General features: G+C 32.8%; 2 protein-coding genes across 8 annotated transcripts in view; one reads left to right on the forward strand and one right to left on the reverse strand.

Moving 5' to 3' along the window:
• The window catches only part of LOC143242757 (exocyst complex component 6-like), a 43,784-nt gene extending 29,970 nt beyond the window's left edge, over positions 1 to 13,814 (reverse strand). The window contains exons 1-4 of one of the 6 annotated variants that reach the window (XR_013023201.1): positions 13,247 to 13,773; positions 10,141 to 10,214; positions 6,068 to 6,226; positions 4,649 to 5,293 (exon numbers count right to left, since the gene is read on the reverse strand). Coding sequence is in view for 3 of the 6 variants with exons in the window: in XM_076486242.1 (XP_076342357.1) it covers positions 5,170 to 5,293; positions 10,141 to 10,214; positions 13,247 to 13,315 (267 nt within the window). In the remaining 3 variants the exon portion in view is untranslated. Of the gene's footprint in view, positions 1 to 4,648; positions 6,227 to 10,140; positions 10,215 to 13,246 lie in introns of those variants that run through there. The other 5 variants (XR_013023202.1, XM_076486242.1, XM_076486243.1 and 2 more) reach the window with 5 other exon arrangements.
• Positions 9,146 to 21,948, forward strand: LOC143242756 (uncharacterized). 2 transcript variants are annotated; one of them, XM_076486240.1, is made up of 6 exons: positions 9,146 to 9,504; positions 16,459 to 16,524; positions 16,717 to 16,770; positions 17,879 to 17,954; positions 18,829 to 19,042; positions 21,428 to 21,948. In XM_076486240.1, the coding sequence occupies exons 1-6, from the start codon at positions 9,468 to 9,470 to the stop codon at positions 21,743 to 21,745; spliced, it is 765 nt and encodes a 254-aa protein (XP_076342355.1). In that variant the 5' UTR covers positions 9,146 to 9,467; the 3' UTR covers positions 21,746 to 21,948. The 2 variants fall into 2 exon arrangements, with proteins under 2 accessions (XP_076342355.1, XP_076342356.1); XM_076486241.1 differs by lacking the exon at positions 16,459 to 16,524.

Consider the following 21,948-nt stretch of genomic DNA (forward strand, 5'->3'; position numbering starts at 1 on the left):
CTATTATTTCGAATTTTTTTATATAAAGTAAGAAAATGTTAACCCTAGTTACAACATAAATTCACGTGTTCTTTCATTTTGATATTGCATTAGAACCCTTGTATAAGACACCTACATTGTAAATAAAACTTAAATCGGTTACAGGAATTATTCGACGCTGAAGAGAATTACATACCTCACCGTCAAAAGCGGATTGAAAAACGTTTGATTTATAAAATTCTTCTTAACCTGTTACTTTGTTGTATAAAAAAGCGTACAGAATCATATGTATAAAACTATTTCACATTGCTTATTAATATACTGCAGACAATAAATTATTATTTGTTTTCTTAAAATCAAATACACGCTCATCTATGTTACGTAGCGGGAGAAAAACTCCATTCACAAACAATCGAAGAATCAGAATATCTTGTTGCAAAATAAGCAGTTACTAAACCATGTAGCAAATTAATCCTTGTATATCTATATCTGTTGAATGAAAGAAGAAATCACTGTCTCCACTCCAATCATCCACACGTGAAAATAGTAAAGAAAACAAAATCTGAAACACACATGCGCGCACATGTATCAAAATCAACACTTGCGAGAGCATGTACCAATTTTCGCACATGCGCACGCTGCTACGAAAATCAACACTTGCGCGAGCATATACCTATTTTCGCACCTGTTCGCGCATCTACAAAAATAAGGACTTATGCTTGCTTGTACTATTTTTCGCACTTGTGTGCGCATGTAACAACTTATGCCCCTGCGCGCACATGTACGAAAATCAGCTACTGCGCGCTCATGTGTAATAAAAGTACCTTCGCGCGCTTCTATGACAATCAACACTTGCTCGAGCATGTACCAATTTACCCAGGTGGGTCCAGACGTTCGACTCGTGATCTGTGGGTCGCGGGTTCGAATTCTCGTCACACCAAACATGCTCACCCTTTCAGTCATGGGGCATTATAATGTACGATGAATCCCTCTATTCTTTGGTAAAAAGAGTAGTCCAAGAGTTGGCGTTGAGTAGTGATGACTAGTGCTTTCCCTCTAGTTTTGCACTGCTGAATTAGGGACGGCTAGCGCAAATAGCCCTCGTGAAGCTTTGCGTGAAATTACAAAAACAATCAAACAAATAACAGGGAAGGAAGTGAAACTAACAATAAAATCTACAAAAGACAAGACACCAGGAAACGATGACATACAAGCCATTCTCCTTTTTGAAAAGGCGTTCAGGGACTGTGTGTACACATAACACCAATCTTTAACTTATCACTCAGTTCTGGATACATCCCGGTTTTTTGGAAGCAAGCAATAGTCTTTGTGTTCCATAAAAAAAGGAAAACCAACAAGTAAACCAAACAATTACCCCCCGATCAGCCTGGCCAGCTGTGTAGGAAACATTCTCGAAAGAATAATTAGTAATAGACTATCAAATTGTTTAGAAATAACTTGAAAATCACTAGAATTAAAAATGAATTCAGAAAATAAATAGACAGACCACAGATCACCTGGCTATCTAACTTCCTGGAAGATAAAAGTTGGAAAATAAATTCAGGGGAACCTTATACATGCAAAAACGGCTCGTTTGGGTTGAGAAAATATTTTACGTTGAGGAGCGAACAACATTTCGACCTTCTTCGGTCATCCTTTGTAAACCTGACGATGCCGTTTTAACATATATTTCTCTACAAGTGGGTTTTCTCGACATCACTAATTATTATTTCATCGGGGGAACCTTCGCCTTTATTCCAGAGGTTGGTGTCCCCCAAAGAGGGGTAATTAGCCCTATTCTGTTCATCAATATGCCCTTAAAACACCCAAACTTGGAGTATGCATTACAATTCGCGGAGGATGTTGTGGTCTGGAAAAGTGCTCCCACCCCATCCGAAACAGCGACAAATCTACAACTGTTGTTAGATAATATAGAAGAATACTGTGAGAAATATTGTATTAAACCAAACTTACCAAAAATCAATTAGTTACATTCACAAACAAAACATAAAAGAGATCCTTCCAAATTACACACGAGCGAAACACTTCTCCAGACCACAACAAACCTGTTAGATTTAACCGTCAATACGAAATTAACGTGGGTGAAACATGCAAATAATATATTTAAAAAAAATTGGAAACGCAGAAATTATGCAAATAGTCTAACCGGCAAAAACCAAGAAACCTCACCAGACAACATAATAAAAATCTACAAAACATATATACGACCTACTATCGAATATGCATTTCCATTATGGTTAAACATAGGACTGAAACACATAAATAAAATACAACCAATACAAAACTTAATAATTACTGCAGCATACAAAGTCTCTCGTAGTACATTGTGAAAATTTATGTACAAATATACAAACCACAGCCAACAGACTCTTGCATAGTTCTCTAAATTACTTTTTGAAAATGGCCCGGCATGGCCTAGCGGGTAAGGCGTGCGACTCGTAATCCGAGGGTCGCGGGTTCGCGCCCGCGTCGCGCTAAACATGCTCGCCCTCCCAGCCGTGGGGGTGTATAATGTGACGGTCAATCCCACTATTCGTTGGTAAAAGAGTAGCCCAAGAGTTGGCGGTGGGTGGTGATGACTAGCTGCCTTCCCTCTAGTCTTACACTGCTAAATTAGGGACGGCTAGCACAGATAGCCCTTGAGTAGCTTTGTGCGAAATTCCAAAACAAAACAAACAAACCTTTTGAAAATTGACAAAAGAACGATCTACTGTGTGAACTTGATCACTACTCCAAAAATGATGAAAGTAGACCAAAGTATTAAAGTTAAAAATACATTTTATAATCTAAAAAGTTTGGGACCTTCAAAATTGGTATTTCATGTAACAAACAAATTAAACAAACAGAAGAAGAAACAGTATAGTGTTAGAGAGAAAAAAAAAACCCTAAATGTTTAATTACATCTCTCCCATGAGCAGTCAAATTTATAAATGAAAAAGCATGAATGATATATAAAAAAAAGCAACACTTAATGACTGTAATTATGAAAAAAATTGGATCTTAACATATTTTTCATGAAGTATGTGTTATTCACACAAACAAAGTAAATTATATTATCCTATTATTAACTGTAATGGACTATTCCACTAAAACCTCTTTGCAAAGGAAAAGTATTTAACTACACCATCTACCAGATAGTGAGGTTTATTTAATGTAAAGTACAAAAACTGTTGACAATTATACCCCATAATAACCTGATGATGTGTCATTCATTATGAGGCTAAAATGTACAGTACAACATAACTAATAATTATTTTATCTAATTAGTCAATTACAATTCAACCAGTAGCATACTTATATGACAAGTAAAAGGCACAATTTTAAATGTTTCATAAAAGTTGAGCACAACTAACTTCTTTCAGTGTCCAATTATTAGAGAAACATGTCAAACATAATTCCCATTTTTAAGATTTTTTTAAAAGTCCTTTTCCCATTTGTAGACTATTCTACCAAACATTTCTTACAAGCATGAGATGTGTGAGATTTATTTCAAAATAAACTGAACACTGACTTTCAGATACGCAGCACGTAAATATGTTTAATATTAAGTAAAAACCAGCTCTAACTGTCTGATGTAAGTAGAGGATGAAAAGTCTGTTTACACAAATTATACTACTTTGTAATATTACTACAGACATATTTGTTTTGTATATATAACAAACAAACTGAACAACCAGCTATAACTGTCTGATGTAAGTAGAGGATGAAAAGTCTGTTTATACAAATTATAATACTTTGTATTATTACTACAGACATATTTGTTTTGTATATGTTACAAACAAACTGAATTATTCTATAACTGTCTGATGTAAGTAGAGGATGAAAAGTCTGTTTATACAAATTATACTACTTTGTAATATTACTACAGACATATTTGTTTTGTATATATAACAAACAAACTGAATTATTCTATAGTAGTAACATCATATGCTCTTCTCAAATTTGTCAAATTATTTAGCACCACAAAAAAGTCACCTTATAGCAAAATCAAGGTACAGCACAGTGACTATCATTTAGCCACTTTTTCATGGTTGTAGTACTGTTTGTTTTTAGCATCTCCCACTATATTAGAGTATACCATATTAGCAGGGTAACAATCACATTACCATTTTTTTCATTGTCATAGTACTGTGTTTTTCTCGTGTCTGCCATTAGGATGCAGCAGTTGGGGTATAGTAACAATCATTTAACCATTTTTGGATTATTATAACACAATGTATTATTATGTTACAGCATACCAGTCAACTATACCTAAATTATTGTACATAATACTAACTGTTCTCTCCTGTATTGTCTGCTCACCATTTTACTTCACCACATACCAGGTTGGCAATTTTACTTTGTATCCACATGATGATGTTTCTTCCAGTACTAACTGGGACCACACTTGAAAAACTGTATTAATTACTATTCTAAAAATCTCATAAAGGCACCTGGTGTTTGTTTTGAAAACACATCTTTACAGATATTGTTTATACAGATGACTCTCTTAACACAACTATATCAGTGTGTTGAATCATAAAGAAGACAGTTTAGATCTATCATAGCTGCTATTTATTAGACCACAAGGTTTGTTTATATTCTAATATCTGTATGTAACTTTACAATTAGTTGTTAAGTTATATTCAGAAAAACACAAGGAATTCAGTTGTGTCACAACAACAGTTTATTAGATGATTCAAGTTCATTTTCTACTATCTATATATTACCTTGAGACCAAACAGTTATGAGCTGGCTATTAAATCAAATGGAAAATTAGAAGAGAACTATAACACTGACCCAAGTTTAATGTCGTTTTTTTATTATTTGTGTTAATATCACAATTTAATTATAATATCAAACTTCCCTTAGAATCACACTCTTTCCCTATTCTATAACACAATAAATGGGCTAAACAAAAAGTGATTTAAAACTGAGAAATAAAGCAACACATGGGTCAAATAATTTTAATAATTTAATAATAATAAGAATCTTTATATTTTATTAATGTTAACTGAAAGCCTGGTTCACTCACTTCTCAGAATAATTGATATCAATGTTCTTGACATTGAACAGTCACATTTTACTAATTCATTAAACACACAAAAAACTGAATGGATACTTTCCATCAAGCCAGTAATTATAGGAAACCAAAATATGTAACAAAGGGAAGAATAAAGTACAATTATACTAATCACTGTTTGATGTTAACTGTCTGAGCTGTTTTAGGACGGTTTCTACCAACTTCTTTTTGTCTCGTTGATTCTTTTTTAATGCTGAAAATATATTTTTCTTTTTGTCTGCTTCTCTCACCCTTAAGGGAATAAAGAACATTAATTCACACTAAAAGTATGGACAGGTCAAATTAATAATATTTTAAAAAATTAGTAAATTATATTATCCTTTTCATTCACAAGCCTGAACAAGACCTACCTAAAAAAAATAAGACCCTTTAAAAAAATGTTGCATTATTTGAAACTTGTATTTTTTAGCAATAATTTTATTTCTAAAACAACTTGAAAGGTAGTTATACACTTTTCATAAATAAATAAACATTGCAATTGATTCAAAAGCATGCATTATAAAATATAAAGTGTAAACACACCATTGTAAAGTAAAAAACAAAAAAATCTTTTTATCTTTATGACACAAATTCATCAATCAATCAATCAATTCTTTTATAAGTCTTCACACACAAATTTGCCCTAAACAATGTTTTAGGTAACACTGCATTACAAATCATTTGCTACTAGAGAAAACTCAAGTGATTCTTGGTAATTAAATAGTTTTGGTTTCAGATATGTAATCAGAATTTGTCCATCACCTCTAGATTTTAAGATAATGTAGTATCTCACTACTTTATCAACAATATGTCTAATACCATACAATCAGCTCAGTTCAATAGGTTTATACTGTGAAATTAAGTTTACATAGAAAGTTTAATGAACAAAAGGAATTTATTTTTGATAACTTCAAACAGTAACTGTATTGTATTGGTGTAAAACTCCATATATATTGTTCATATGTGCTACTTGTTCTTGATAAAATTATAATGACTTGCACCAATTTTGCTTCATTCCATGTTCACCTTTTCTGCCCAGGAATATTTGAGGAGTCCTTCAACTGAGCTTAAAATGGGCAGAGTGATACACCTCTCTCTCAACTGCTTTTCACTCACTCACTCAGTTGGTTACTTTGTCTGGCTCTGTGCAAACTCAAAACAAAGTCCATCTTCCTCACATCATACCTGTGATATTATCAAATAAAATCAAAATTTTGTTTTTAAAATATTTTAAACTAGTTCTCTAAACATAATTCTTTTATACTTTTTAGAAAATTATTTCATGTGCTGACTGCTTTCACTTCAAGTCCAAAAACCACCTAAACAGTTTATGCTACATTTGTGTAATACAGTTTCCAAATCTGGCTTCACATAGTGGCTGAATAAAAGAAGAGCAATTGTGTCATTGACAATTTCAATGATACAGTGTGAGCCCAAAGATCATCTAACTTACTGTTATTTTTGCATTAATATTTCTGGATATTCAGACAAAACTAAACAATACACTAAATATCCAGAGATTGTGATGAAACCAGTATCTCATGGGGATGATTTTCTTGTGTCACATCCAGCAGAAAAGTGGGAAATAGAAGTAAAACTGTAAAAAAAGACAATGAATCATCTTGACTTCCTTCATTTAGTAATTTTACCCCTGTGGCATCTCAGCATAAACTGCCTCATCTGATCACACAAGATGAGCTAAATGATCAGATCTGTGACTTGTTTTATACTGAAACAGCATGGGGAAATTTCATTTACGGCAATGGAATTTATCATAAAAGTCTTGCTTCTCACTACAGCATGCAAGATACTTTGTGTATCTGTACAAATGTTGATGCACTAATTGAAGAATCAAGTACTGAATATACTCTCAAGAAAGAAAACATTTTACCAATTCATCTAAAGTTAGTGTGAAAACTGTGCTTTTACATAATGGGAACACTAAGCCATTGGTTCCTGTTATTAATGCTGTAAACATAGTAGAACATGCAGCTTATACCTGAAGCAATCAAATATCCACTACTGCTAAGTCTATAAAGTGAGTATACTAAACACTGTAGTCTGTCTGGGATAGCCGATATCATAAAATTCATTAAAAAAAAAAAGGAATGGCCAGTGAGAGAATTATGTTCCAGGAAAACAGAAAGTTGAGTACCAACTTTCACTGAATCATCAAGATATGTTTCTTCCCCACTCCATCTGTCTTATAAGTTTCAAAAGTTAGTGAAGTAAAACTAAAAGGTGGTATCTTTGTTGGGCCACAGATTTGGGAAGTGCTGATGAATGGTGATTTTAAAACACTACTCAGTCAGAAAGAACTTACTGACCTAGAAAAGCATGAGACCTGTACAAGTAAAACTTTATACAACCTTCCCTAACAATGGCTAGTGACCAATAAAAGCCAGCCTATTAACCTGAGACACACATCCTCTAATACAAAGAAAAAGCAATATGCAACAAAATTCACATAATACAAACTTGAAACTCCCTTGAGTTAAAAAAAGAGAAAACAGACCTCCATGATGGTCACTGAATATTTAAACTACTGTATATATATATCAACCAGTCTCTGTATCAAGAAGACTAATGATTGATTTTCAGCCACGACTACGAAATAAATAGTTCTTTGAGATTTCCAAGAATATGGAAGCAGATTATTTGTCAAAACACAGGATAAAAAGTAATGAATAACTGGTATCTAGTAGTTAATAAAAAGTTCTCAATTAACAATCAGGCTGAAGTGACCATACAGGTTACCAACCATGACAGTTCATGAGCATCAGAACTATGGGATGGACAAGACAAATACAAAAACTTGTTCACCATTTACCATTCAGATAACTAGACTAGACTGATGTTTCAGGCAAGACTAAGAAAAGAGGATTCTAAAGTATTCTAGAGATGTTTCTCAAGCAAATTAGAATGACCAAATACAAAGTTCACCAAAATAATTATAGCAGAAGTAAACAATCTGACTAACAATTACTTTGAAATTCTTTTAAAGCCTGTAGAAAAGTCCAGTGATTTAGTCAACAGAAAAAATGATAAAAAAAGAGAATAAAAGCAAATAACTTCATGAAGAAATCACAATTCCAAGAATTACATGACAAAATAAGTCACTCTCACATACAGCTGTGATAAGACATGTAACTGGATTACTCGAAGTTCAAGAGAGCGAAGTCAACAAAAAATGTATCAATTACAAACATATATGTGACATTTATAATCACGAGTACAAATGCCATAAATACATTGACGGATGTCACTGACAATGAATGTAAATCTCGTGCATATATTTGGTTCCCAGACATATAAAAAAGTGTTCTTGACTGAAGCTAACGGGCAAAAAATTCCAGATTAAAATGCACACAGAAGCATTTAAATGACATAGTCTTAAGTACTCACATCAGAAACTCACTGATGAGTAGTGTTGATAAACAAAATAACACTGAAAGTCATATCTGTTTATCTGATCAGAACAGCAGCATTTTAAAATTAATTTATATGCAAATTACTGAATTATGTGCAAAATTTAATTAAACATCTTTACAATCCATGCATGTGAATGAAATTAACATTATAGTATATAATTTAATGTTTATGTTATCCAAGTTTTAATTCTTTGTTACAACAGAAACATTTAAAATAAATATTTTGCTCACATAGTTTGCTTGTCACATGATCCAAGTTATATAAAAAAAAATCTCCAATTTAACAGAAACTGACTGTAAACACATAAGCTCACAATGCATACAACTGTCTAGATGCCAATGTATTTTCACATGTCCTTTTGAGACATACGATATATGCAATCTTAGAACTGAATCCACTGCAAAAGAGAAATAGATTTTACAGCCTTTTATGGGTGCTATGCCAATCTTCTATACTTTGGAAACAAATTAATGACGTACAAGTAATTAGTTAATACAAGTGTACAAAGATGTTATAAAGAGCTCAGTTTACACTCCACTCCACCAACAGTTAATATGAAATTGGTGTACAGTTTTTGTACTGAAGTCGAAGTAACAGCCTGCAGTACTATTGTCTACAGCACTTACAGTAGTTTGTTACCTCAAAATGCTATAGTTAGAGACAGTTGAATTGTACTTAAATCTAATTTTTATATTTTAGTTGACTATGTATAATTTATGTTTTAAAAATCCTATTTGAGTGATTTAATTGTTTTTATAAGCTTAACTTGTTACATAGATTGTGAAAGCTTTATAAACAAGATGGTATCTATCACAGCCATCCTGTTTTGGCAACACACCTATGTGGGGAATTTCTCAAAATAACTTCTACATAAAAGGCCTATTGGTATCAGTTAACATATCAGAATAAATAGAGACAAAGAATTTTAAAGGAGAGTTAAAAATAAACTATAAATGAAAAGATAAAGACGTTAAATTATGAATATGTGAAAAAGATGACTATACTAATAAATTTCTATAAAGATGTAAAAGGTATGTACACATTTTTTGTTAATTTTAAAATCATTTCCCTGCACTCTCTGTTGATGATGACAAATAGAGTTAGTAATACGGTGCATAAAAGAGAAAAAAAAAGTACAAACATTTACCTTAAAAAACAACAATTGATGTTCATTTATGAGGTTCTAGAGGTTATACAAATGAAATGTAGAAACAGTAAGGTAAAACGTATTATTACTTTGCATGTGAACTACTCAGAGTCCAAGTGTAAATAACTACATTAAATAATGAATTTTATCAGAAAAATCCAAAAATATTTACAAAATAAAACTTTTGCTGAAACTACTTACTTTAATGAAAGTTTGTTATCAAGTTTTAAGGAAATAATTTCATTAACTAGTTTCATTTTTGAAAGGCATTTCATGAGAGTTGCATACTTTTCTTCCTATGAGCATATATCATTCTTCAAGGTTTAATGTCTTCCATAATGTAACTGTTAATTACATATCTATATACATAATATATGCCCATGTTACATACGTATACAATATTAATGACTATTCTACAGCAACCACATAAAATGTATTTAGTCCAAAAGCAATGTTTACATTACTTGTAATATCTTTTAATATGAACTTAAATAGTACACTTTTGTAAAGGCTTACTAACCTGCCTAAGATCAGCAAAGCACATCTGGAGTGCACCTTCTTCAAACCCTCTAACAGGCTCTGAATTAGCAAACACTATTGAAGACAAAAAAGAACTCAGTTTAGTTTATATCCATTAGTAAATAATTATTATCTGCATATGTTTTGAAGGCTTTAACACAAAATATTTGGATTGCCAACACAATTCAGTTTTACTGAAGCATAAAATGCTGTTTTGTTTTTGTCTTTGATCTGCTTAAACATAGTCTAGAAAGCCAACATCCAAATGCAGTAGAAATTGTGTGAAAAGTGTATCAAAATGTGTGGAATAAGATTGACCTCATCAACGTTTGTAGAAACTTACTACAATGAAAGAAGTATTTTCATAATAATGCATTATTATGGCCATCAAAACTGAACATGATTTACAATGAAATAGTTCCAAGGGCAGCAGGAAACCTGAAAGTTGTTCTTAAAAGTTAAATGAACCCTTAAACAAATAATACTGTGTAAGACTATTAAGTAATCTGATTATTTACACAACTGAAAAATAAATAACAAAACTACAATAAGAATTTCATCTAATGACCTAAATAACAAAACTACAATAAGAATTTCATCTAATGACCTCTAAATTGACAAGTTAGGACTGAGAGTTCCCTTGGGTCTCTTTTACAACTGGATGATATATCCATATCAAGGCTTACAATATAAAATTGGATATAAGGCACCTTGTTAATTTGGAGGCCAAGAAAACATACTAGAGAGAAGGAAAAATTTCTAGATGATCCCAATTTTCATGAAAATATAGGTGATTTTCAACAAAATAAGATATTAAGCAGGGCAACAGTGAAAGTTATGTTTCCTATACAGAAAATGTATTTCATATAACTAGTCTCATTTAATGCTGCCCTCTATGTGAAAAAAAAGAAAGAAAAACATGCCACAAGCCTTTTTTCCTCCCTTCCTTTGAAAATGACTCATTTTAATGTCCCTCATGCAAATTATCGTGGATAATCCTCCACAAAGGAAAGTGCTATACACTCATTATACGTGCGACTTCCTCTTTTCAGTTCTATCAAATTACTGTTTTGAGTTTTAGTGGAGAATTGAAGCACTCATTTTCAGTGGAGAGGAAGCACATTTTATGTATAGAAAAATTAACTTCTGATATGGTACATTAGCTGTACTTATATAATCAGATAGAATCACACACTGAATTGGTGCAAGGGAAGAAAAGAAGCACCCTTTGAAAGAGTACAAAGGCACACCTTGAGTCTAAAGAATCAGATATGTAGATATGATGTGGGAGACTATACTACTTCTAAACCAGCCATACTCTTCACCAATCTGGGAAATGTGTTGTATATTCTGGTAGACAAAAACTGAGAAGTAAATCCAATTAGTATTGGGGAAAATGGAAGTGTCCCCAGACACAAAGTGGCTAGGGCATGATGGAGTGTACTTGACAACTACATCCAAAATCTGTGCTGCTGGAAACTGACACAGATAGAGAGGGTGGGTGTAGAATGAGGATCATACCATCTTCACCTGAAATTAATGAGACCAGAAGGGATATCAAACCCCTGACTCCTGAAGAGAGCGTATGTTAAGAATTCAAAATGGTATATCAACTTAAAAACCTGATGTCCTGGATTGAAAAAATGTGTATGAGAGAGAAATTGACCAGAACCAACCTAAGACAAATAACATCTTCAGAATAAGCTACACAAAAGACAGTTGAAGGGAAAGAACCAGAACAATCCCAAGTTCCTCCACCATGCTGTATCAAAACGATTGTAGGACGTAGGCACCTACTGTTTGTAGGCCCTACCAGCCATATAAGTTAAACCAAAAATTAACTTTTAAGGAAACTTTTCATGGACCTATAGTTTTCATAGGCCCTAGGCACCGTGCCTAGTAAATAATTCAGCCCTGCCTCCACAATACAGATAAAGTATAATTGAAGGAGGAAGTCAAACATATTCACTACAATGTGCAAAAACTTATGTTTTTTGCTTTTACTCTATATTATAAAAAAAAAAAAAAAAGACTGAGAAATTGATTGAAAGACTATGACAGATAGTCAGTCTTCAATTTTAATGACAACAACAAACTGGAATAGAAACTAGGAAAGAGATGATTTCCAGATTCAATGTTCTGTTGGACAGAAGGTCCTGAACTACCTCCAACAGAAGCTGGCTGTTAATGGGATTCTGAGGAAGGAAAGAAATGGATATCTGTGATAAAAAGAGGAAGGTAAAGGAAGCATAGGACATGTCCAAATAATCCACCAATCTGTGGTGAAACACTGCCAAAAGGGAAGAAAGTCACACAACTGAGCTCCCATCCAGTTATCAACTGGTACTGTTGATACTATGATGATCTACACTGAAAAAACACCTGGAAAGAGGAACAGGTAAAAGCTGGGAAGCACTAGGATGGGAAACAGGAATAGGGGCTTGTCTTGATTCCAACTGTGGCAAATGAGCTACCAAAAACGAAAGGATAGAGTGTTGATGCAGGTGTTCCCAGCATGCAATTCCAAAGGGTCTGGAATACGTTTGAAAATATACTAAGAAACAGAGCTACACATGATTTCCTAAGTGGGCAGCAAATAAATCTGACAGAAGGCTGCATTTTGACCCAGTATGTTTCAACAACAGAAAATTTATGTATGCAAGGTGAGAGTAGAGAATGAAAAATGAGTCATCTTAGAAGTAACAAAGGAGAGGCTGTTCCTCATAAACCTCAGGACTTTTGTACAGAGTATCTGAAAGTAAATGTATGGTAGATAAATACCACAAAAGTAAGGATAAGACAGAGGCATGGGTTAAAAGCACTGGAAGTCAGGGGGTACTCCCAAATTGGCAAAATAGATTCCAACACCTGTGAGTCTTAAAACGGATAGGCTACTTGATGGTTCGTCAAACAAACTATCCACAGCACATAGGAAGCAAGACATGCTGGAACTCTCAACCAATTATGAAGTAAATTGCTTTGTATGAACCCTAATATCCAAAGAAAGTGGGAAAACTAAATATGGTAAGGAAGAACTGAGAACTATCATACAACAAAAAAGGATGAGGATTGTAGGAATTCATAAAAAGGGATAAAACATCACATACCTGAGAAATCATACCTAAATACGCAATATTAGACCGAGCTGACTCTGGAGGAGGTGTACGGGGAAACATAAGAAAATCCTGTGGTGGAAAAAGGCTATAAAAATCTTTCTCGGAATGAACAGGTTCAGATTGTTCATGAGATGAATAACTTCAAGAGAAAGTGGCTGACTCACAGATTGATCAGTCTCTCACTGAATAATTGCAGATATTTCCATTAACAGGGTTGCTTGCACCTCCAGCCATAGTTACAAAACCGGCACTCTGGGCTATATCTACCTCATGTGCTTCGTAAGCACTCACGAATTTTTCAAAAACAAACATGTACAATATTATATCAACTATACTTTGTCCTATCCATTGCCGACGACCAAACACAATAAGAACAATATTTATATAAGCAACGAATCTTACGGTGAAGACGTTTTCTAAACTGATAGAGTGTGATCACAATTCATTGCACTTGTCAGAAGACATTGATATTAGGCCTATGATGTTATTAACTATACGATTTTTATATTCAGCCCCCTAGGTATCTTCATGGGAGAAAATAAATAAATTTCTTTTCTTATAATTCTGTTCCAACCAGTATGTAAACAGTTTGTTTATGATGCTTTTATTTTTTAATATTTTAACTCAAATTTGGGAAACTTAAGGGAAGAATAGAAACTTTTTAAATTCCGTATATGTAATTTACCTACCAGGCGAGTTGTTTGAACTATTTTCACAACAATAATTGTGATTATTTAGCAAGTATTATTGTGAAACAACAATGTCTTATTTTGTAATAAAATAACGTAAACATTAGATGTTTTTTCACACATATATCAATTTGTATATTTTAACTTCAAATCAAAGCTCTTTAAAAATGGAACTGTGGTTTCTGTTGCCTCATCATAAATTTCACACCTTTTAGTTTCTGTAATTTGTCAGCTTTTAGCGTTTAATCCGTTACTCCGTAACTTTTATCAGCTTTAGTGTTTAATCCCGAACTCCGTAACTTTTATGATATATTGTTGTGGTGTTTCTTTGTTGCCTCTAAGCATGATGTGAAACAACAATATCTTATTTTGTGATAAAAATAACGTAACCACTAGACGTTTTTTTCACACATTTTTGAATTTATATATTTTAAATTCAAATCAAAGCTGTGTAAAGATGGAATTGTGGTTTCTGTAGCCTCATCATAAATTTCACACCTTTTAGTTTCTGTACTTTGTCAGCTTTTAGCGTTTAATCCGTAACTCCGTAACTTTTATCAGCTTTTAGTGTTTAATCCGGAACTCCGTAACTTTTATATCATATTGTTTGTTGTTACGTGCTTACAATATTTATAATATTAACAATGAAACGGTATCTTAGCAACACAGATAATTGGGAGACATTTTGTAAAACATTCAATCTACTACTGCAAGCAGACTTTAAGATATAGAGATGGTGAAGTTCTTTTTCAAAACATTGATTTTTTATGGCATTCTATGCTCTAATAATAGCAATGCCTGCACACATCAAACTTAAGCCTGAAAATATTGTACTTGGCGCCCCACAGGTGATTCCGTGTGTCCCTGATAGCATTGGAATCAATAGATATACCTCTGATGTTTTCCAGTATTATTGGTTTGGCCCCTACGGTGGAATATCAACAGACGATAATAAAATTCGGGTAAACAAAGCCACGGGAGATTTGATGATTTATAAATTTGATTTTTCTGATACCGGTGTGTATAAGTGCGTTATTGAATACACAAGAAACTGGGAGATAAAAGCACAAAAAACAATTTTCATCACTCATTTCTTGGAAGGTAAATGCTTATAAGAATCGATTTTGGTAGTGTTTAGAAGTAAAAAAAAACTTTAAATTATGGATCGGATTCCATCCATTTTTACTACAATTTATGTAAAGTGTTATAAGTTCGATATATATTTAATGATTGTACATTAATTTTCCAAAATCCATGAAATCACCTTTCCAACTACCAACATACAGCTCACCGCCATTGTTTCCGCGTTAAGCCTGCAGTGTTAAAATGTTGAAAATCAAATTTTTTGTCTGCAGATATAAATTTATCATTACGAAATAATTTTTGATTTATTATTATTATATACAATAACTAAATACATACATAGATATGAATAAATTTAATCAATAGCATTACACAATTAATGAAATTAGACATTCCGTGAAGTCAGAAAACGAGATAACCTTATGTTAGAAATTAGAAAGGTTTTGTTGTTTTCTTTACAAGTCATAGAACAAATAATTTTAAAAAATCAAAAGTGTTGAATGATTTCTTTAAGCGTCTGTGAAAATATTGAAATTACAAAATGCTACAGTGTTATAGCAGAAAAATGTTTCTTTTGTTACAAACACACAGTAAGTTCTGGTATTCAGAGACATTGTTTAGCCACTTTTCACATCCAAGCGATGAAACGATACATTCTTATCATTTGAAATAAGAAAGTTTGAAGAGCTTATTTGATTAACTGTATCTGTTACTGAGCATATCTTTAATTCTGATCTGGGTGTAAGACTAGAGGGAAGGCAGCTAGTCATCACCACCCACCGCCAACTCTTGGGCTACTCTTTTACCAACGAATAGTGGGATTGACCGTCACGTTATAATGCCCCCCACGGCTGAAAGGGCGAACATGTTTGGTGTGATGGGGATTCGAACCTGCGACCCTCAGATTACACGTCGAATGCCTTAACACATCTGGCTATTCCGGGCCTTTAATTACCAAAATTTGCGTTTTTCATATAGCAAAGCTACAACGGGATATCCACTGTACCAACCGAGGGGAAATCGAACCCTTAACTTTACCATTGTAAATCCTTATTTATTATTAATTATGAAAATACATTGAGTTGAAACCTCCTGTGACCTACGATACAATAGATAAAGAACAAGATAAGCTATATTTGTTAGATTTTGTTTATACCTTACAGGATTTCCAATGTATGAGCTTTCACGAAGAAAAGTAGTTAATAATTTGTTATGAGCCTAAAGTGTCATATCAGGTCAAAAATTACTCTAGTGGCCCAGCAAACTGTCTGCGTGATTCCAATGCAAGAAACCGGGTTTCGATATCCGTGATGGGCAGAGCATAGATACCCCATGATGTAGTGTTGTGCTAAATTACAAATAAATAGTGCAAAATATTATTTCTTATGTCAACAATACTTGAACTACAAACCATCTTATACCTTATTTTAGCATGCGTACAACCTAATGAAAACTACCAATGTCCTGAAGGACTCACACTGAGACATAACCTGTGTTGTAAGTTGTGCTTTCCTTCAAAGCGTTTATATGTGTGATCAGTATTTGTGAATTCTAATTTTTAAATAAATCGAAAAAAGGAAAAACTGTTTCCAACAAACTAAGCAATAAATTAGTTATTATATACTTCATCTATTATTTTATTTTTAATTGTCAAAGTTAACATTGTAAACATTTCAAGCTTTTTCTTAGATCCAAGTCAACCAGGAACGGAGGAAGAAACATACGTTCCTTCTCCAAGGAAAAGTAAGTTATGCTACATATAAGATTACGTAAAACGTACCTTTAACGTAAAATAATATGTGTGGAAAGGTTGTTGACAAAATGTCGTGATGGAAAAATATTACTGTGACGATGTTTGTGTTGACGAGTGTTGTTCTTTCTTCCCATTAAATTTCTTCAATCCCTTATTCATGAAGGTAAAAAATGTAGTAATGTGTGAAGACCCGATCTCTTATAATATTCCAGTACATTGTGGACATTATTTTCTATTCTAAATAATAAATATCTTACCATTTCACCACTCATAGCAACTCAGGTAAAACACGATTCACCAAACCACGTCTATCATTCCCACTAATTCACTGTTCACAGTTTGAGATTTTCTGTTGTCTGAAGTAAGTTTTTGGACCAGTAATTGTATGCCATAAGTATTTTCCTCCTCCTAGTATTGTTGTATTATTTAAACCTTGACTATTTTATAAAAACTGGTTGACTCGAACAGAGTTTTACATTAGTTTACAACAAAAGACAGTCCATGTACTTTCCCTTTGAATTGTTACCGATAGTTTTCCAATATATTCTCTTTCGTTTGTAGTTCATTCAGACACTAATTACAGATTTCTTTGAATAGTGAAACATATAAACAGTATTCAGTTTACAAATTGCTAGTACGTCAGTGTTGACAATCATACATCCTTGGAAGTCTGAGAACTTGTTACTTTTGCCTTTTGTCTTCTTACGAATATATATATCAGCTGTAATGGTGGTCAGTCACGTGATGTATCAAATGATCATCCTGATTTGATATGAAAACACAGTCAGTGTATTTGGTTGTCATAAGATATGATAAGTAAATATCTTTACTTGGATTATCAAGGAAGAAAGTAAATCTAAAGTGATACTTTACACTTCTTTACCTGTACTGTTTTATCCATGTGCATTAAACTTATACGTGTTTGAATAAAGAGTGGAACTTCTTCGATTCCAGTAACTCAGAACGCTGTGGTTATCTTGTTATTTTCACTGTAAGTATACCAAATAAAACGTAGCCTCCTCCAATACTATCATATAACAAAAACAAATTGCACTTGACTAACTAACTTTCTTTTTAACTTGTATTTTTCCATTTCAGCACCATCCATGTCAGAACATACGATTCCATTGGTAACTGCTGCAGTAGGAATACCACTTTTGTTAATTTTTCTAAGGTAAGAACAAAACAGTATTTTTTATGTTTTGTTGGATAGATCTTAATATAATTTCTGTGTTATTAATAGTTGAACCATGTGTGTATATACTTAATAATGAATTTAAAGGGACTGAGAAATAAAAAATATTAGTTACTTTCTTTTAATTAGAATGATAAATAATCAAAAGGATACAAACGCTTGCATTAAAAAGAAATATATAAGGGGGAAATTAGCATCATTAGTTTACAATAAAGTGTATTTTATGTGTGGAGATTCACTTAAAGCTTAAAGTGTGGATCACTTTTTACAATATTACAAGTTCTTCTAATGAAAAACATTCCTTGTAAATATGTTATTGTTCAACCTGTTTTTCATATGTAAATACAATAAGGTACTGTGCGTGTCAGTAAAAATACTTGAAATTGAAACGTGTAAAATATGGGTAAGCTAAATTATTACAATTCGAGTACTTGAGATAAATATAAAAGGCATTTTCATTCAAAAAAGTTTTTTAACTAATTAATGATTTTCAGTTTATTTCAATATGGTCTTAAAATTGAAATTTATCAGCGAGTATAATAATTATTCAATTATCCCTCTTAAGCTATAACATTTTATTCCTTTTTACATTTGTTAACTTTATTTTAAAGAGATGCAGCAGGGGTCAACTTGCTATGTCCACCGTGGGGAACTGAACCCGCCTATTTTAGTGTTATATGTTCATATACTTACTAACGTTCCACTGGGAGAGAACGTCCCTGTGGCTGTCGTTGTTAAATATTATTATTTCTAGATTATAATTATATTCCATTTTTAATTGACATAACACTGATGTACAAATAAGAGTCAAATTAAATCATCCATGTTATTTATTAGCGCTTTTCTTTTGTAGTGTCATTATTTGGAAGTGCAATTGTTGTAGATGTAAAAGAGTAAAATCAGCTAACACAGAAGACCATACAAATAAAGATGATAGAAAAAAAAATAAATATTCACTTGTACCACAAAAAGATGAAGATCAGTCTGTTAATACAAACGAGAAGAGAAAATGTAAAAGTGTAAAAGAGAAGAGGGCCGAAAACGTTCAGAATTTTCATCTTCCTGAAGTAAGTATTGTGATAACGGGAAATGTCATCACATTTCACTATTTCATACTGAGTGTTTGGGACTTACAACGCTAGAAACCGGCTATCGATAGTCGTGGTGGGTAGAGCACAAATAGACGAACATAAGAAGAATGTAATATACCTTCAGTCACATATATTTACTTACTTTCTATACATTTTATGCTGGTGTTCTGCGTGAAGTTTAGACACCGTTATAAATATAATGTATTAAGGCTATAAACTTCACACTCCAATCTTCCACCTTATAAGAAACGTTTAAATTTAATGGTATCGATTTTTAGAAGGAAATTGCAGTCGGTTTAAATGGATACTTGATAACAAGCTTCTAGAGACGTTGTGTGTAGATATATACATGTAATACAGGTTTCTTCTTTATCATTGCAGCCATCTCAAAACATTTTGGAAATTGTTGTACTCTATTGACTCTGTTTATGAGTCATGTGTTTTCACAGTTATTGACACAGTTACAGATGAATCTTAACTTGGTATAGGTATACAACAACAACTTTATGCCATGTCGCTTAGCAACAAAAGTATAACCTGATATTCTTGTTAATCTGTGTACTCAAAGTATAAAGTGAAATGTATGAACAACAAAACTGTAAAAATTACATATTTTCTACTGTATTAACATTTGGGAAGATATATGAAAGATGCTTCTAATATGAACATTTTAAAACGGTTCCACTTGGATAGAAGCTGTTTCAAATTATGGTTCTAAGCCCGCTACGGGGAAAGGAAGGCGTTTTATCAGTATTTTATCTCATGGTTTTCATTGATCTGGTCACATATAAGGGAGACAATTATTCATGTCGTTAGATAACTTTTCATTAATTATGAAGTTACGTAAATTCCGTCCAAGGGACTAGCACTTGCGCTAGTATATAATACCATTATATCCTATTATATTCATTATATATAATACCATTATATTCTTCATTACCATTCAAGCCGTCTCCAAACCTTTAATAAATGTTTATTCTATAGATTTGTACTGCATGACTCTGTTTATGAGTCATTACCTCGTAAAGTTGGGTTGTACTCATTCCATTTAGTAGTAGAGAGACATATATACGTATAATGTATAATGTGAGGACTTCCATCCTTCATATACTACAACTGCTAATTTAGTTGTGTAAGACTAGAGGGAAGGCAGCAGCTAGTCATCACCACCCACCGCCAACTCTTGAGCTATTCTTTTGCCAACGAATAGTGGGATTGATCGTCACATTATAATGCTCCCACGGCTGAAAGGGCGAGCATGTTCGGTGTGACGAGGATTCGAACGCACGACCTTCGAATTACGAGCCGAGCGCCTTAACCACCAGGCCATGCCGGGACATTTATATTTGCTTATTTTCTTTTCCTGTTTAACAAACCGGCATTTGCCAAATTCTCTTTGCTTGGATAACTGTAGAACTTTGATGTATCTTATCTGATGTTCAAACACCCCTTTCGTCATGCCAAAATTTTAAACAGTAGAAATTCTCTAACAAGTTTACATTTATGCTAGCTAGAAACTTTCTCATTAAAAACACTGGACTCATTTACGCACCACATAGAGTTAAAAATGTATTTTATTTTACTTTTTATGAAGCATTATTATTGTCGTGTTTGTATTCTTTTTGCGCTTTAGTTCATATCGATATTGATGAATTTCGCAGCGCCATCTCGATGTTAAACTGTTTCCAAACAAATATTAAAATATTCGAATTTTAAATACAAAGGCATCCATAGATTAAGGACATCTGGTGTAGCCCAGTAATAGGACCGAACACTAATATCTCTAAAAGTCTGGTATTAATGCTCTTGGTGAGCAGACACAGATTGTCCGTTTTGAAGTTTTCTGATAAAAAAAACCAACAAAAACAACGTAGAGTAAAATTCTCGATAATTGCAACAACTAAATTAAAATATACATCACGCAATTTATCATTCTTAAAAGTATAGTTGTTGGTACCAACGTTTTTTATTTCAATTTCTTTTTTAGTTTGATTATTTTTGAAGTTCTCAAATTTCTAATAACGCTTGTTAGTAATTGTTTACAGTTTGTTCTGTTTAGTACTGGAGACATATCGTACTTCCTACAGAGTTTTTCCCAGAAGTAAAGTTGTAAATATTTCGACATGCACAAGATAAACATTCCCTTCCCTTTTTACTTATTAGAAATCAATTTATAGAGTCAATTAGTTTGCTCAGAATTTGGATATTTCAATAAAAGTGTTGTTCGAAAACGTATTTGAATTAATGTCCACTAAATTTATATAGCCAAGTTATCGGTAGTTTCATTGTATTAATTTTCAAGAGGTAATTTCTATATAATGATAACTAACATCAACCTATCCTGATTCTTGTTATTTTTAGAAAGAAACAAAGGCGAATGTTTTCACCAATAGGAAGGACATCCAAAATAGCAATGACTCAAGTGAAATAACAAACATTATCACAAGTCTTGAAGGATCACATGCCAAATATTTTATAACAAGACAGCCTCATAAATATAAACCAATTATCTCATATATATCAGAAACTCCGTTAACTGAAAGGAAGAAGGTACCTTCACCTTGTAGACGTCACAACAAATTTACGAAATACAAATCAATGAGACCTCTCTACTTCAAAGAACTGCGAGATTTGTTTAACGAAAGGAAATCATCAGAGTCAGAGGGTTCTGAGGACTAGAGTCGACAGACAAATTGAGAAACGTAAGCTCCTGATACATTGTTAGATCCACAAGAATTTTTTGACTAGTGTTTAACCGAATTAGAAAGCCAGATGCAAGACAACAACAGAATAACTTCTATGATCGGACGATTTTCTTCACTAATAAGAGACAATGACTCTCGATTTATGTTTTCTTGTCCCGGACTTTCACAAACTTCACA

Source organism: Tachypleus tridentatus, unplaced genomic scaffold, assembly GCF_004210375.1.
Source record: "Tachypleus tridentatus isolate NWPU-2018 unplaced genomic scaffold, ASM421037v1 Hic_cluster_2, whole genome shotgun sequence".
Taxonomy (NCBI): domain Eukaryota; kingdom Metazoa; phylum Arthropoda; class Merostomata; order Xiphosura; family Limulidae; genus Tachypleus; species Tachypleus tridentatus.